Genomic DNA, 14387 nt, shown 5'->3' on the forward strand with positions numbered 1-14387 from the left:
CCAGGACTCTGGCCACCTCATGCGAAGAGTTGACTCACTGGAAAAGACTCTGATGCTGGGAGGGATTGGGGGCAGGAGGAGAAGGGGACGACAGAGGATGAGATGGCTGGATGGCATCACTGACTTGATGGACGTGAGTCTGAGTGAACTCTGGAAGTTAGTGATGGACAGGGAGGCCTGGCGTGCTGCGATTCATGGGGTCACAAAGAGTCGGACACGACTGAACGACTGAACTGAACTGAACTGAACTGTTTTCAATTAAGATGGACAGCACAGAAAATCAAACATAAGACAAATCTTATATAAAAAAAAAAAAAAGAAAAAGAAGAAGGAAAAAAGAAGAATTGTGTTCTGCAGTCAAGGAGGGGTAAAAGGATAAATAGAAAAAAAAATTTTTTTTCTTTCCAATAATAATACAGAGGCACAGAAGGTGTTCTGTTTTGTTTTGAATTCAGTTAAGGTGCCAGTAACTCCAGCACAGAGGAATCTATGTTATTGCCTAGATCAGGAGAAAATGAGTAACACTCAAGAGTAATAAGATTATTTTTTTCCTATAAAATATTAAATTAGCTTATTTTAAAATTAGAAGCATAGTGACTAATTAAAAACATCAGCATACCACTACTAGTTAAATACTTGAGTTTTGAAAAAAAGAATATGAAAAGAAGAAAACTACAATGGGAAGAACATGAAACTCAGATCTTGGGAATGAGAGAAAGAGCTGAGGAAGCAAGATGGGAAACAGAAATAGAGAAGAAGCTCAGAGGCTGAGAAGAGTACAAAGCTTCAAGGGCCTACAGCTGATCTCTTACAGTCTCTTATTGCTCAAGTTCTGCAACTCTGTGGATCTGAGGAAGACATTTAAAGATGAGTAAGACTCAGGCAGGAAAAAGGCAGAAATATGCAGCAGTAAAGCACAGTCACAACAGACCTCTGTTTAAGAAAGCACAACTCCCATGTAGCTCATCTCCATTCTACAGGCTTTCTTTAAAAACTGGGGTACACTTTATGACATGGAAAGAAAGGAAAAGCTGAAATGTAGTCCAAATCAGTAAAATCTATGAACATTTCCTGCCACTTAGTATTATCCCAGAGGTCTCTGAGACTGCTGCTGCTAAGTAGCTTCAGTCATGTCTGACTATGTGCGACCCCATAGACGGCAGCCCACCAGGCTTCCCCGTCCCTGTGATTCTCCAGGCAAGAACATTGGAGTGGGTTGTCATTTCCTTCATCAATGCATGAAAGTAAAAAGTGAAAGTGAAGTTGCTCAGTCGTGTCCGACTCTTAGCGACCCCATGGACTGCAACCTACCAGGCTCCTCCGTCCATGGATTTTCCAGGCAAGAGTACTTCTCCGCTCTAAGACTACCTCAGTTCTTTTCAGTCTTTTACTTTACTCTTCTCTCCAGCAATTATTTCCACTATTTTATCTTCCAGCTCAATGATGCATTCTCTGCTTCAGATATTCTGCTATTGATTCCTTTTAGAGTATTTTTTTTTTCAAGACTGCTTTTTTTAATCTGAAAAATGAGGGTGACATACCAGCTTTGCTAATTTTGAGAATTTTTGAACATTAAAGAAGGTAATGTACAATGTCAGAACACTTCAAAAGCTGTAAAGCATTGCATCCATTAATATTAAGCGCTTTAGTTTTGGAAACTGAATTCAGCCTACTAGAAAATCAACTGGATTCATGTCACAGAAGACAATGTTGTGATTCTTTTTTAGAGTATTTTTAATTTCATTAAGTGTGTTGTTTGCCTCTGTGTGTTTATTCTTTAATCCTTCTAGATCTTTATTAATTGATTCTTGCATTTTCTCCATTCTATTTTCAAGGTTTCTGATCATTTTTATTATCATTATTCTGAATTCTTTTTCAGGCAGTTTGCCTATTTCCTCTTCATTTATGGACTTCTGTGTTTCTAGTTTATTCCTTCATTTGTGCAGTATTTCTCTGTCTTTTCATCATTTCTTTTTCAAACTTACTGTGTTTGAGGTCTCCTTTCCCCTAGCTTCAAGGTTGAATTCTTTCTTCCTTTTGGTTTTTGCCTTCCTAAGGCTGGTCCAGTGGTTTGTGTAAACTTCCTAAAGGGTGAGATTTGTGCTGAGTTTTCTTTTTTCCTCTGATGGGGCAGGGCTGAGTGAGGTGGTAATCCTGTCTGCTGATGATTGGGTTTGTATTTTTGTCTTGTTTCTTATTTGGATGAGGCATCCTGCACAGGGTGCTACTGGTAGTTGGATGATGCTGGGTCTTGTATTCAAGTGGTTTCCTTTATGGGAGTTCTCACTGTTTGATACTCCCTAGGATTAGGCGTTCTCTGGTGGCCTAGGGTCTTGGAGTCAGTGCTCCCTTTCCAAAGGCTCAGGGCTTGATCTCTTGCCAGAAATGGCAATTCCACAGGTGGTTTGTTATGGCATTCAGTTCAGTTCAGTCGCTCAGTTGTGTCCGACTCGTTGCGACCCCATGAATCTCAGCATGCCAGGCCTCCCTGTCCATCACCAACTCCCGGAGTTCACTCAGACTCACATCCATCGAGTCCATGATGCCATCCAGCCATCTCATCCTCTGTCCTTCCCTTCTCCTCCTGCCCTAATGCCTCCCAGCATCAGAGTCTTTTCCAATGAGTCAGCTCTTCGCATGAGGTGGCCAAAGTACTGGAGTTTCAGCTTTAGCATCATTCCTTCCAAAGAAATCCCAGGGTTGATCTCCTTCAGAATGGACTGGTTGGATTTCCTTGCAGTCCAAGGGACTCTCAAGAGTCTTCTCCAACGCCACAGTTCAAACGCATCAATTCTTCGGTGCTCAGCCTTCTTCACAGTCCAAGTCTCACATCCATACATGACTACTGGAAAAACCATAGCCTTGACTAGACGGACCTTAGTCGGCAAAGTAATGTCTCTGCTTTTGAATATGCTGTCTAGGTTGGTCATAACTTTTCTTCCAAGGAGTAAGCATCTTTTAATTTCATGGCTGCAGTCACCATCTGCAGTGATTTTGGAGCCCCCCAAAAATAAAGTCTGACACTGTTTCCCCATCTATTTCTCATGAAGTGATGGGACCAGATGCCATGATCTTCGTTTTCTGAATGTTGAGCTTTAAGCCAACTTTTTCACTCTTCTCTTTCACTTTCATCAAGAGGCTTTTTAGTTCCTCTTCACTTTCTGCCATAAGGGTGGTGTCATCTGCATATCTGAGGTTATTGATATTTCTCCCGGCAATCTGGATTCCAGCTTGTGTTTCTTCCAGTCCAGCGTTTCTCATGATGTACTCTGCATAGAAGTTAAATAAGCAGGGTGATAATATACAGCCTTGACGTACTCCTTTTCCTATTTGGATCCAGTCTGTTGTTCCATGTCCAGTTCTAACTGTTGCTTTCTGACCTGCATACAGATTTCTCAAGAGGCAGGTCAGGTGGTCTGGTATTCCCATCTCTCTCAGAATTTTCCAGTTTATTGTGATCCACACAGTCAAAGGCTTTGGCATAGTCAATAAAGCAGAAATAGATGTTTTTCTGGAACTCTCTTGCTTTTTCTATTATCCAGCAGATGTTGGCAATTTGATCTCTGGTTCCTCTGCCTTTTCTAAAACCAGCTTGAACATCAGGAAGTTCACGGTTCACGTATTGCTGAAGCCTGGCTTGGAGAATTTTGGGCATTACTTTACTAGCAACGCAGTATGTGGATGCAATCTCAAAAACGACAGAATGATCTCTGTTCGTTTCTAAGACAAACCATTCAATATCACGGTAATTCAAGTCTATGCCCCAACCAGTAACACTGAAGAAGCTGAAGTTGAACGGTTCTATGAAGACCTACAAGACCTCTTAGAACTAACACCCAGAAAAGATGTCCTTTTCATTATAGGGGACTGGAATGCAAAAGTAGGAAGTCAAGAAACACCTGGAGTTACAGGCAAATTTGTCCTTGGAATGCGGAATGAAGCAGGGCAAAGACTAATACAGTTTTGCCAAGAAAATGCACTGGTCATAGCAAACACCCTCTTCCAACAACACAAGAGAAGACTCTACACATGGACATCACCAGATGGTCAACACCAAAATCAGATTGATTATGTTATTTGCAGCCAAAGATGGAGAAGCTCTATATAGTCAAGAAAAACAAGACCAGGAGCTGACTGTGGCTCAGATCATGAACTCCTTATTACCAAATTTAGATTTAAATAGAAGAAAGTAGGGAAAACCGCTAGACCATTCAGATATGACCTAAATAAAATCCCTTATGATTATACAGTGGAAGTGAGAAATAGATTTAAGGACCTAGATCTGATAGATAGAGTGCCTGATGAACTATGGAATGAGGTTCATGACATTATACAGGAGACAGGGATCAAGACCATCCCCATGGAAAAGAAATGCAAAAAAGCAAAATGGCTGTCTGGAGAAGCCTTACAAATAGCTGTGAAAAGAAGAGAAGCAAAAAGCAAAGGAGAAAAGGAAAGATATAAGCATCTGAATGCAGAGTTCCAAAGAATAGCAAGAAGAAATAAGAAAGCCTTCTTTAGCAATCAATGCAAAGAAATAGAGGAAAAGAACAGAATGGGAAAGACTAGAGATCTCTTTGGGCCTAGAATGCATCACTACGAACAAAGCTAGTGGAGGTGATGGAATTCCAGCTGAGCTATTTCAAATCCTGAAAGACGATGCTGTGAAAGTGCTGCACTCAATATGCCAGCAAATTTGGAAAACTCATCAGTGGCCACAGGACTGGAAAAGGTCAGTTATGGCATTGAATGAGATTAAAACAAATACCCAAACATAAGAAACCAAAGATGATCCACAGACAAGTGCAGTTATAAAATCAGGCAAATAATAATTAAAATAATGGAATATACACATATATACCCAGAAGCAAACTCAAAACAGTCCAACAAAAATAAAGTACAATAGACTGACCCTGCAAACAAAGGAAACCAAAAATGATATCCACCAGTTAAGAACAAAATTAACTGAAGCACAAACTGGAAAACAAAACCAAAGCAAGATGTCAACTGGGCAATAAAGCAATGAAAACAAAACAAACAAATATGGTGAGAAAAAGAAAGGAAAGAAGGAAAAGAATACAAATGCAAAGTTAAACAGAGGTAAACAAAGATTTATATATATTAAAGATTAACTGCAAAGGGAAAAGGACAAGAAAAGGATGGGAAAAGGACAGGAAAAGGATAGGAAAAGTAAACAAAGGAATAAATGTAGAAAAAATAATAGGTTTAAATTTTTTTTTAAGTTAAAATTATTAAAAAAGAGAAAAAAGAAAAAAAAAAGGGTAACTCCACAGAACTTCAAAAGGCCATTGGAGAGGGAGAGGTTTATTATAACAGCAATACAAAGTGTGATTTAAAAAAACTCCAAAGCTTAATTAGATCTCACAGTGCTAATAACTGACAACTACAACACAGGGGAAAAAAAGGAAAAGTGGAAAAAAATCCAAAAGAAACTACAGAACAAGTCAAAATATAAGAATAATAAATGTTTTTCTTAAGTCTCTGTTGTTAGCATCCTTTCCCTCACTGGGAGTCACAGTCTACCTCGCCTCCCTCGGATGCCCTCCAACATTGTGCTGGTCTCTGGACCTGCTGTGGGGACAACTCAGACTCTAATCTGGTCCTACTCCTGTGTGTTCTTGCCTCCAATGTCCACAGCTATCAGAATGAGTACATTTTCTTTTGTGGGAGCTCTCAATGTCCTTTTATATATTCCATAGACACAGAGTCTGCCTAGTTGATCATGTGGATTTAATCTACATCTGGTATAGCTGGTGGGAAGGTTTTGGGTCTTCTTCCACACTGCCCCTGGGTTTCAATTGTGGTTTTATTTCCACCTCTGCATGTGGGTCATCCACTGGGGTTTGCTCCTGAGGCTTTCCTGAAGGACTTGGGTTTGCCCCTGTGAGGGCCAGGTGTGGAGGTGGTGCAGCTGCTTGGGTCAGAGGGGTTCTGGCAGCACCAGGTTCTCAGGGGAGATGGCAGCTAGGGCAGCAGGAAATATAGTGCTCTAGAAGGGTAGGGCAACCAGTATCGGCCAATATGCTCCAGTATTCTAGCCTGGAGAACCCCCTCCCTGACAGAGAAGCCTGGCAGGCCACAATCCACAGGGTCGCAAAGAGTTGGACAAAACCGAAGAGAACACATGTGCATAGGTGCAAGTCTTTTTTTGCCTGTGGCAGCTCTGCCCTAGTAAGGGTTAAGCGTGAAGGTGGCATGGCTGCTTGGGTCGAGGGGACCCTGATGGCACCAAGTGTGCAAGGACACAGACTGCCTCAGCTGCAGGAGTTATGGCCCTATCAGAGTCTTTTCTCAAGCCTCTAGTAGTTGGCAATCAGAAGGCCTCTTTGGCTAGTCTTTCTCCATAGTTCCACCCCTTCAAGCACTTAGAGGGCTCCCTTGCCTGGGGTCCTTCTCTGTTGTTTGGCGCATCAGGCACATAGGCCCCCCAACTGGAGTCCTGCTCTGTAGATCGGCGTTGTCAGGCACTTAAAGGGGCACCCTGGGTGGGGTCCTATTCTGTTGTTCTGCGTGTCAGGTGCTTGATGGGCCAGCCTCTCTATTGTTCAGCAACCAATGGGGTATGGGGAGAGAGAGGCTATGGTGACTGATCCACTATGCATGATTCAGCAGTATCATCTTGCTTCCATGGCTGCCTAACTTTCCTCCACAGGCATGTCCCACCACTATCTCCTCCCTCATGTCCCTTCAGTCCGTCTCTACACAGTCAACAGCAGTCCTTGCCCTGGGATTGCTCCTGAACCCTTACACTCCAGCTCCCAGCTGCTGCGGCTTCTAGGGGACCTGCGTCCCTGTCCGGGGCACATATAACTGCAGCAAGGACTGTCTGATTCTCATTCCATTTAGGCTGTCACAGATCGGCTGCTTCACTCTCAGCCTTAAATGCTGGACCTAGCAATTGCCCTGATGTGGGGATTGGACCCCTGCTTCAGTTCCCCTATCTGCTGAGGGCAGATCCAGTTCTACTAACACTCCTGTTTTTCCCCCTAGTTCCTTCATCCTACAGAGTTCTGCATGGTTCTATATATTCTTTTCTGGTAGTCAGGTACTCTGTCCGCTCTCAGCTGGTGTTCTGCAAGCACTTCTGTGTCTGAAGGTGCACTCCTGATGTATCTGTGAAGAGAGATGTACTCCATGTCCAACTACTCCTCCGCCATCTTGTTCCTGCTTCCTGCCACTTAGTTATAAGTTTTTAGAGCAAGAAAGATAATACTTACTGCTGTAGCAAAATGGTGAATAACAGCAATGGAAATGCAAGCGTCACAAGATCCACTGCGGATTGGTACTGCCAAAGCATCACAGACAAAGGCCTGATATTGCCTCTCTCTACAAATGTCCACAAGGTTTTGGCTATGATCACAGCCAATCTGTAAGAGATAAAGAATTTCAAACATCTTGTTTAAATGCCATAAAGTTATTAGACAGATTTCATATTCATTGTGAAAGGGTCTAAGACTATTATATTATCAGTTCTTACAGCCAGTACAAAATCATTTATATAATTTACAAGGCAGCATTTATTATCTTAACAGATATTAGATAGAATTCAAATTAGTGAATGGAAATGAATGACTAGAATAAAAATAACACTGGTGGAAATGAGACGTTCTAATTGGCATCTAATTTATCACCATTCAGAATCTTGAATTTTTTTGTAATATTTTATTTTTTATCTTATTTTATTTGCCATGCCACATGGCATGTGGATCTTAGGTCCCTGACCAGGGATCAAACCTGCGTCCCCTGCAGTGGAAGCATGGAGTCTTAACCACTGACTGCCAGGGAAATTATGACATAAATAAAGACATTCAGTCTTTTGGTGGGGGAGCTACAAATAATAGGTTCAAAGTATCTCTTATTAGGATATAAACTATTTAGTAATGGCCCAGATGTCATGAGGATGGCTTATTTTTTCCTGCTTCTTTACACTTTTCAAGATGTATGACTTGTACCATCATAAAATAAAATCACCCTAAATAAAGTTAAATAACTTATTTCATTTTTTAAAGTATTGATTCCTGTTCTGCTAAATATGTATATCTCAAGAAAGCTAGGCACCAAAGAACTGATGCTTTTGAACAGTGGTGTTGAAGGAGATTCTTGAGAGCACTTGGACTGCAAGGAGATCAAACTGGTCAATCCTAAAAGAAATCTATCCTGCATATTCATTGGAAGGAGTGATACTGACACAGAAACCCAATACTATGGCCACCTGATGTGAAGAACTGACTCATCAAAAGACCTTGATGCTGGGAAAGATTGAATGCAGGAGAAGGAGATGACAGAGGATGAGATGGTTAGATAGCATCACTGATGGACATGAGTTTGAGCAAGCTCCGGGAATTGGTGATGGACAGGGAAGCCTGGCATGCTGCAGTCCACGGGATTGCAAAGAGTCGGACACAACTGAGTGATTGAACTAAACTGAACTGACAAGAATACAGTGTTGCATTTGAAATTTGTAAAATGCAATTGAATTAAAATTTTTAGTATAACCAACCCATTCTATGGCAATGAAAACAGTGAAGGCAGCTAACAGCATCCTTTAATCTCCCCAAGCAGGTGAGGCCTAACATACCTTATGGATATGTCTGGTTCTGTGACAAGTTTTTGTGGGTTAGGACTGCTTGTCTTTTCTCTAGTTTTGCTATTGTTTTGTACACAGCTTTGCTGTTCTAAAGATACCATATATAGAGGGAGTGACAGAGACAGAGAAAGACAAGAAAGAGAAAAAGAGAGAAAGTGCATGCATGCACATGCAATGTGCACATATAAACTAGGGAAGGAATTGGAGGTTAAAGTTAAATCACTAATGATTATCTCCAGATATTTCTTCTTAACCCAATCTCTACAACAGAGAGGAGATATATATAAATAGATTTCATCTAACAGAAGTAGCCACATCAAGTTTTTATTTACTCATTGGAATTTTTGATGTGGTAAGTCTTGATTAATGCTGAAGGATCAGTATTCCCTCAATTCATCTGAGAATAAAGATGTGAATCTTTTCATCAAAACAATGCTGAGTAAAGTCACACTGCCATGTCAGTCATGCTTAATATGAATTTGCTCAATTTCTAATTAACATTCAATAGCTTCAGTATTCCAGCCCATAGCTGCATTAATACCTGAGGTATAATAAAAGGTAACAAGCTAGAAGTAAAATATAGTAATGTCATTTTGATTACATTTTAAGATGGAAAAGTACTAAGAGTCCTTTAATAACAACAGTGGCACAATTCCTAATTAACTGCTCTTGTTACCTGTGTAAGATATATAATTGGCCTTGTTGTTGTTCAGTGGCCAAGTCATGTCTGACTCTGTGACCCCATGGACTATAGCACACCAGGCTTTTATGTCCCTCATCTTGATATGTAGTTAGCAAGACAGTTTTTCTGACTTATTTGTTAAGCTACTGGAAACCTAAAAGTTTCCAATCTCTGGAAGGATCAGGTAGAGAGAAAAGGTAAATGTTTCCATTTTGTTTTGTTGTTCTTGTTCAGCCAGTCAGTTGTGTCTAACTCTTTGTGACCCCATGGACTGCAACACACCAGGCTTCCCTGTCCTTCACTATCTTCCTGAGTTTGCTCAAATTCATGTCCATTGAGTCAGTGATGCCATCTAACCATCTCATCTTTGGTTGCCTCCTTCTCCTCCTGCCCTCAATTTTTTCCAGCATCAGGGTCTTTTCTAATGAGTCAGCACTTTGCATCTGGTGGCAAAAATATTGGAGCTTCAGCATCGGTCCTTCCAGTGGAAAAGAACCCTAAAGAAGACAAGAAGAAGCCACAATGAGACAGTAGGAAGAGTGCATCTGCAACACAATCAAATTCCACTCCTACTGGATGGGCAACCCACAAACTGAAAATACATCACCGAGTTTCTCCCACAGGACTGAGCCCCAGGTGAGGCTCCCCAGTCTGCAAGCTGGTATCAGGAGGAGGCCCCAGAGTATTTGGCTTTGAAGGCCAGCAGGGTTTGAGTGCAGGAATTTCAGAGGACTAGGGGAAACAGAAACTCCAGTTTGGAGGGGGCACACAAGGTTTCATGCATACCAAGACCCAGGAACTTGGTGACTTCACAGGAGCCTATGCTAGACATACCTGTTGGTCTTGAAGGGTATCCTGCAGGGGCAAGTGTGTGTATGTAGGGGTAGGGAGGGCTCTGGCTCATTGAGGAGATAAAAACCCTGGTGGCAGAAGTACCAGCTCACTGGTGTGAGCTCTCCTGGAGACACCAAAACCTGGCCCCACTCAACAGCCTCTGGTTCCAGGGCTGGGACGCCTCAGGCCAAATAACCAACAGGGAGGGAACACAGACCCACCCATCAGCAGACAAGTTGCCAAAAGTTTTCTTGAGCCCACAACTACCTCTTAGACACATCTTTTGACACAGCCCTGCCCAGCTGAAGAACAAGACCCAGCTTCACCAGTGGGCAGTCTTTCTAACCAGGAAGCCCACATAACCCCCTAGACCAGCTTTCCCCACCTACAATCCTGCGGCCTACAATCCTCAATGCTGCAGCCTACAGAATAGAGATTGCAAACACAGAAAGTGTCAACTGCAAACTGGGGCTTGCCAAGGGCATCTGCCATTGCCTCTGCAAGACTGAATCCTGTGCTGCTGCAGCTGCTAATGTCTGACACACCCCGAAAAATGAAATGAAAAGACGCTTACTCCTTGGAAGGAAAGTCATGACCAATCTAGACAGCATATTAAAAAGCAGAGATATTACTTTGCCAACAAAGGTCCGTCTAGTCAAGGCTATCGTTTTTCCAGTAGTCATGTATGGATGTGAGAGTGGGACTATAAAGAAAGCTGAGTGCCGAAGAATTGATGCTTTTGAACTGTGGTGTTGGAGAAGTCTCTTGAGAGTCCCTTGGACTGCAAGGAGATCCAACCAGTCCATCCTAAAGGAGATCAGTCCCGAATATTCATTGGAAGGATTGATGTTGAAGCTGAAACTCCAATACTTTGGCCACCTGATGTGAAGAGCTGACTCATTTGAAAAGACCCTGATGCTGGGAAAGATTGAAGGCAAGAGGAGAAGGGGACAACAGAGGATGAGATGGTTGGATGGCATCACCGACTCAATGGACATGAGTTTGAGTGGATTCCGGGAGTCAGTGATGGACAGGGAGGCCTGCTGTGCTGCAGTCCATGGGGTTGCAAAGAGTTGGACACGACTTAGTGACTGAACTGAACCGAACTGAACTGAAGGGAGTTCAGGGTGGAGAGTGAGCCACTCAGTGCTCCAAAGAAACTGGTAGAACAGGTCTTTAGTTAGTTAGATATTTTCAGGAAATGATTTCACAATCCCAATCCTTGCATCTCCCCATTTTAGAAAGCACTAAGGCAATGGCAACCCACTCCAGTACTCTTGCCTGCAAAATCTCGTGGATGGAGGAGCCTGGAAGGCTGCAGTCCATGGGGTCGCTAAGAGTCGGACATGACTGAGCGACTTCACTTTCACTTTTCACTTTCATGCACTGGAGAAGGAAATGGCAACCCACTCCAGTGTTCTTGCCTGGAGGATCACAGGGACAGGGGAGCCTGGTGGGCTGCCATCTGTGGGGTCACACAGAGTTGGACACGACTGAAGTGACTTAGCAATAGCAAAAAATCCCTACACAGTGACATTGTTGGTGTTGTTGTCACTAAGTTGTTTTTGACTCTTTGTGACCCCATGGACTGCAGCATGCCAGGCATCCCTGTCCTTCACTATCTCCCTGAGTTTGCTCAAACTCATGTCCATTGAGTTGATGATGCCATCCAACCACCTCATATCTGTTGCCTCCTTCTCCTGCCCTCAATCTTTTCCAGCATTAGGATCTTTTTCAATGAGTTAGCTCTTTGCATCTGGTGGCCAAAGAATTGGAGCTTCAGCTTCAGCATCAGTCCTTCCAATGAATATTCAGCGTTGATTTCCTTCAGGATTGACTGGTTTGATCTCCTTGTTGTCTAAGGGACTCTGAAGAGTCTTCTCCAGCACCACAGTTCAAAAGCATCAATTCTTTGGCGCTCAGACATCTTTATGGCCCAACTCTCACATCCATACATGACTACTGGGAAAACCATAACTTTGACTACATGGACTCTGTTGGCAAACTAGTGTCTCTGCTTTCTAATACACTGCCTAGGTTTATCATAGCTTTTCTTCCAAAGAGCAAGTGTCTTTTAATTTCGTGGTTGCAGTCACTGTCCGCAGTGATTTTGGAGTCCAAGAAAATGAAATCTGACACTGTTTCCACTTTCCCCCCACCTATTTGCCATGAAGTGATGGGAGTCAGATGCCATGATCTGTTTTTTGAATGTTGAGTTTTAAGCCAGCTTTTTCACTCTCCTTTTTCACCTTCATCAAGAGGCTCTTTAGTTCCTCTTTGATTTTTGCCATGAAGGTGGTGTCATCTGTATATGAGATTTTTGATATTTCTCTCAGCAATCCTGATTCCAGCTGTGAATCATCCAGCCCAGCATTTCATATGATGTACTCTGCATATAAGTTAAATAAGCAGGGTGACAATATACAGCCTTGACATACTCCTTTCCCAGTTTTGAACCAGTCCATTGTTTCATGTCCACTTCTAACTGTTGCTTCTTGTCCTGCATACAAGTTTATCAGGAGGCAGGTAAGGTGGGCTGGTATTCCCATCTCTTCAAGAATATTCCACAGTTTGTTGTGATCCACACAAAGGCTTTAGCATAGTCAATGAAGCAGAAGTAGATTTTTTTCTGGAATTCTCTTGCTTTTTCTGTGATCCAGCAGAAGTCAGCAATTTAATCTCTAGTTCCTCTGCCTTTTCTAAATCCAGCTTGTACATCTGGAATTTCTTAGTTCACGTACTACTGAAGACTAGCTTGAAGGATTTTGAGCATTAATCTAGCTAGCATGTGGAATGAGTACAATAGTACAGTAATTTGAACATCCCTTGGCATCAGCTCCTCATAACTAGCTGAAAACCATTCGTAAAGTAGGCACTTGATTGCACTGAACTCTCCCTTCACCTAAATCATATACATTGACCTTCCCCCACTACCATTTTGGAACAGTTTCTCAGAGCTGGCTGAGCTGCTGTCTCTGGAGCAGCAGTCCTCATTTTGCCCCAAACAAAACCTAACTTGCACTCTCATGTAGTGCATCATTTTTTAATCCACAGTTATGGCAACCAGTGAAGCAACCCAGATGGACTTCTCCCCTTCACCTGAACTCTACAAGGAACCAGAGCTTTGGTACCAGCAGCTGTCCCTTGGGGCCATCTGCTTCCTCAAGGAGTCCAGATGAATTTCACTAAGTCTCTCCTGTATTGGTTGATGATTCTGAATTTTATTTGGCAGTTGAGCAGGTTACCTGCCCCTCCGAGTTGAAAGATACCGGGGGGAGGAGGCCAGCTGAACTATACTCAGACATACCCACTTATGGTCTAGACACTAAGGGAGCTCAGTTGTAAGATACTAAGAAATACCCCTGCAGTAGAAAAATTTGGGGAGGGAGGGAAGGGATGGTTGAAAGACACCAGGAAAAACCCACCCAGTGGAAAAGTACTGGTGGGGGAGGCTCAGTAGGAAGATACTGAGGTTGTTCAGTTGTAGGAGACTGAGTGGTCTGTGCTGAGTTAGGTAAGAGGCTGACATAAGGCTCTTCCTCAATTCAGGTGCCTTAATAGAATTTGTTGGGATAAAAGTGAAGACTGAACTTTATCCACAACACATTCAACTTAAAATGGGAAATAGAGTCTCTTAGAAACAAGGAACATCAGAAAGCAGCTTCTAACACTCCAGCCAGGGTTATGTACATAAAAAACTTATATTTGCAGTTCAGTTCAGTTGCTCAGTTGTGTCCGACTCTTTGCGACCCCATAAATCGCAGCATGCCAGGCCTCCCTGTCCATCACTAACTCCCGGAGTTCACTCAGACTCATGTCCATCGAGTCAAGTGATGCCATCCAGCCATCTCATCCTCAGTCATCCCCTTCTCCTGCCCCCAATCCCTCCCAGCATCAGAGTCTTTTTCCAATGAGTAACTCTTCGCATGAGGTGGCCAAAGTACTGGAGTTTCAGCTTTAGCATCATTCCCTCCAAAGAACACCCAGGGCCGATCTCCTTCAGGTGGACTGGTTGGATCTCCCTGCAGTCCAAGGGACTCTCAAGAGTCTTCTCCAACACCACAGTTCAAAAGCATCAATTCTTCGGGACTCACCCTTCTTCACAGTCCAACTCTCACATCCATACATGACCACTAGAAAATCCATAGCCTTGACTTGATGGACCTTCATTGGCAGAGTAATGTCTCTGCTTTTCAATATGCTATCTAGGTTGGTTGTAACTTTCCTTCCAAGGAGTAAGCGTCTTTTAATTTCATGGCCGCA

At 42.7% G+C, this 14387-nt stretch overlaps 1 protein-coding gene across 1 annotated transcript in view; it reads right to left on the reverse strand.

Annotated features, from left to right (window-relative positions):
* Positions 1-14387, reverse strand: part of ALKBH8 (alkB homolog 8, tRNA methyltransferase) — a 117085-nt gene that overhangs the window by 2489 nt on the left and 100209 nt on the right. Inside the window, exon 10 of the mRNA XM_040257911.1 lies at positions 7239-7388. Coding sequence (XP_040113845.1) covers positions 7239-7388 — 150 coding nt within the window. The remainder of the gene's footprint in view (positions 1-7238; positions 7389-14387) is intronic.

This window comes from Oryx dammah, unplaced genomic scaffold, assembly GCF_014754425.2.
Source record: "Oryx dammah isolate SB20612 unplaced genomic scaffold, SCBI_Odam_1.1 HiC_scaffold_17, whole genome shotgun sequence".
Taxonomy (NCBI): domain Eukaryota; kingdom Metazoa; phylum Chordata; class Mammalia; order Artiodactyla; family Bovidae; genus Oryx; species Oryx dammah.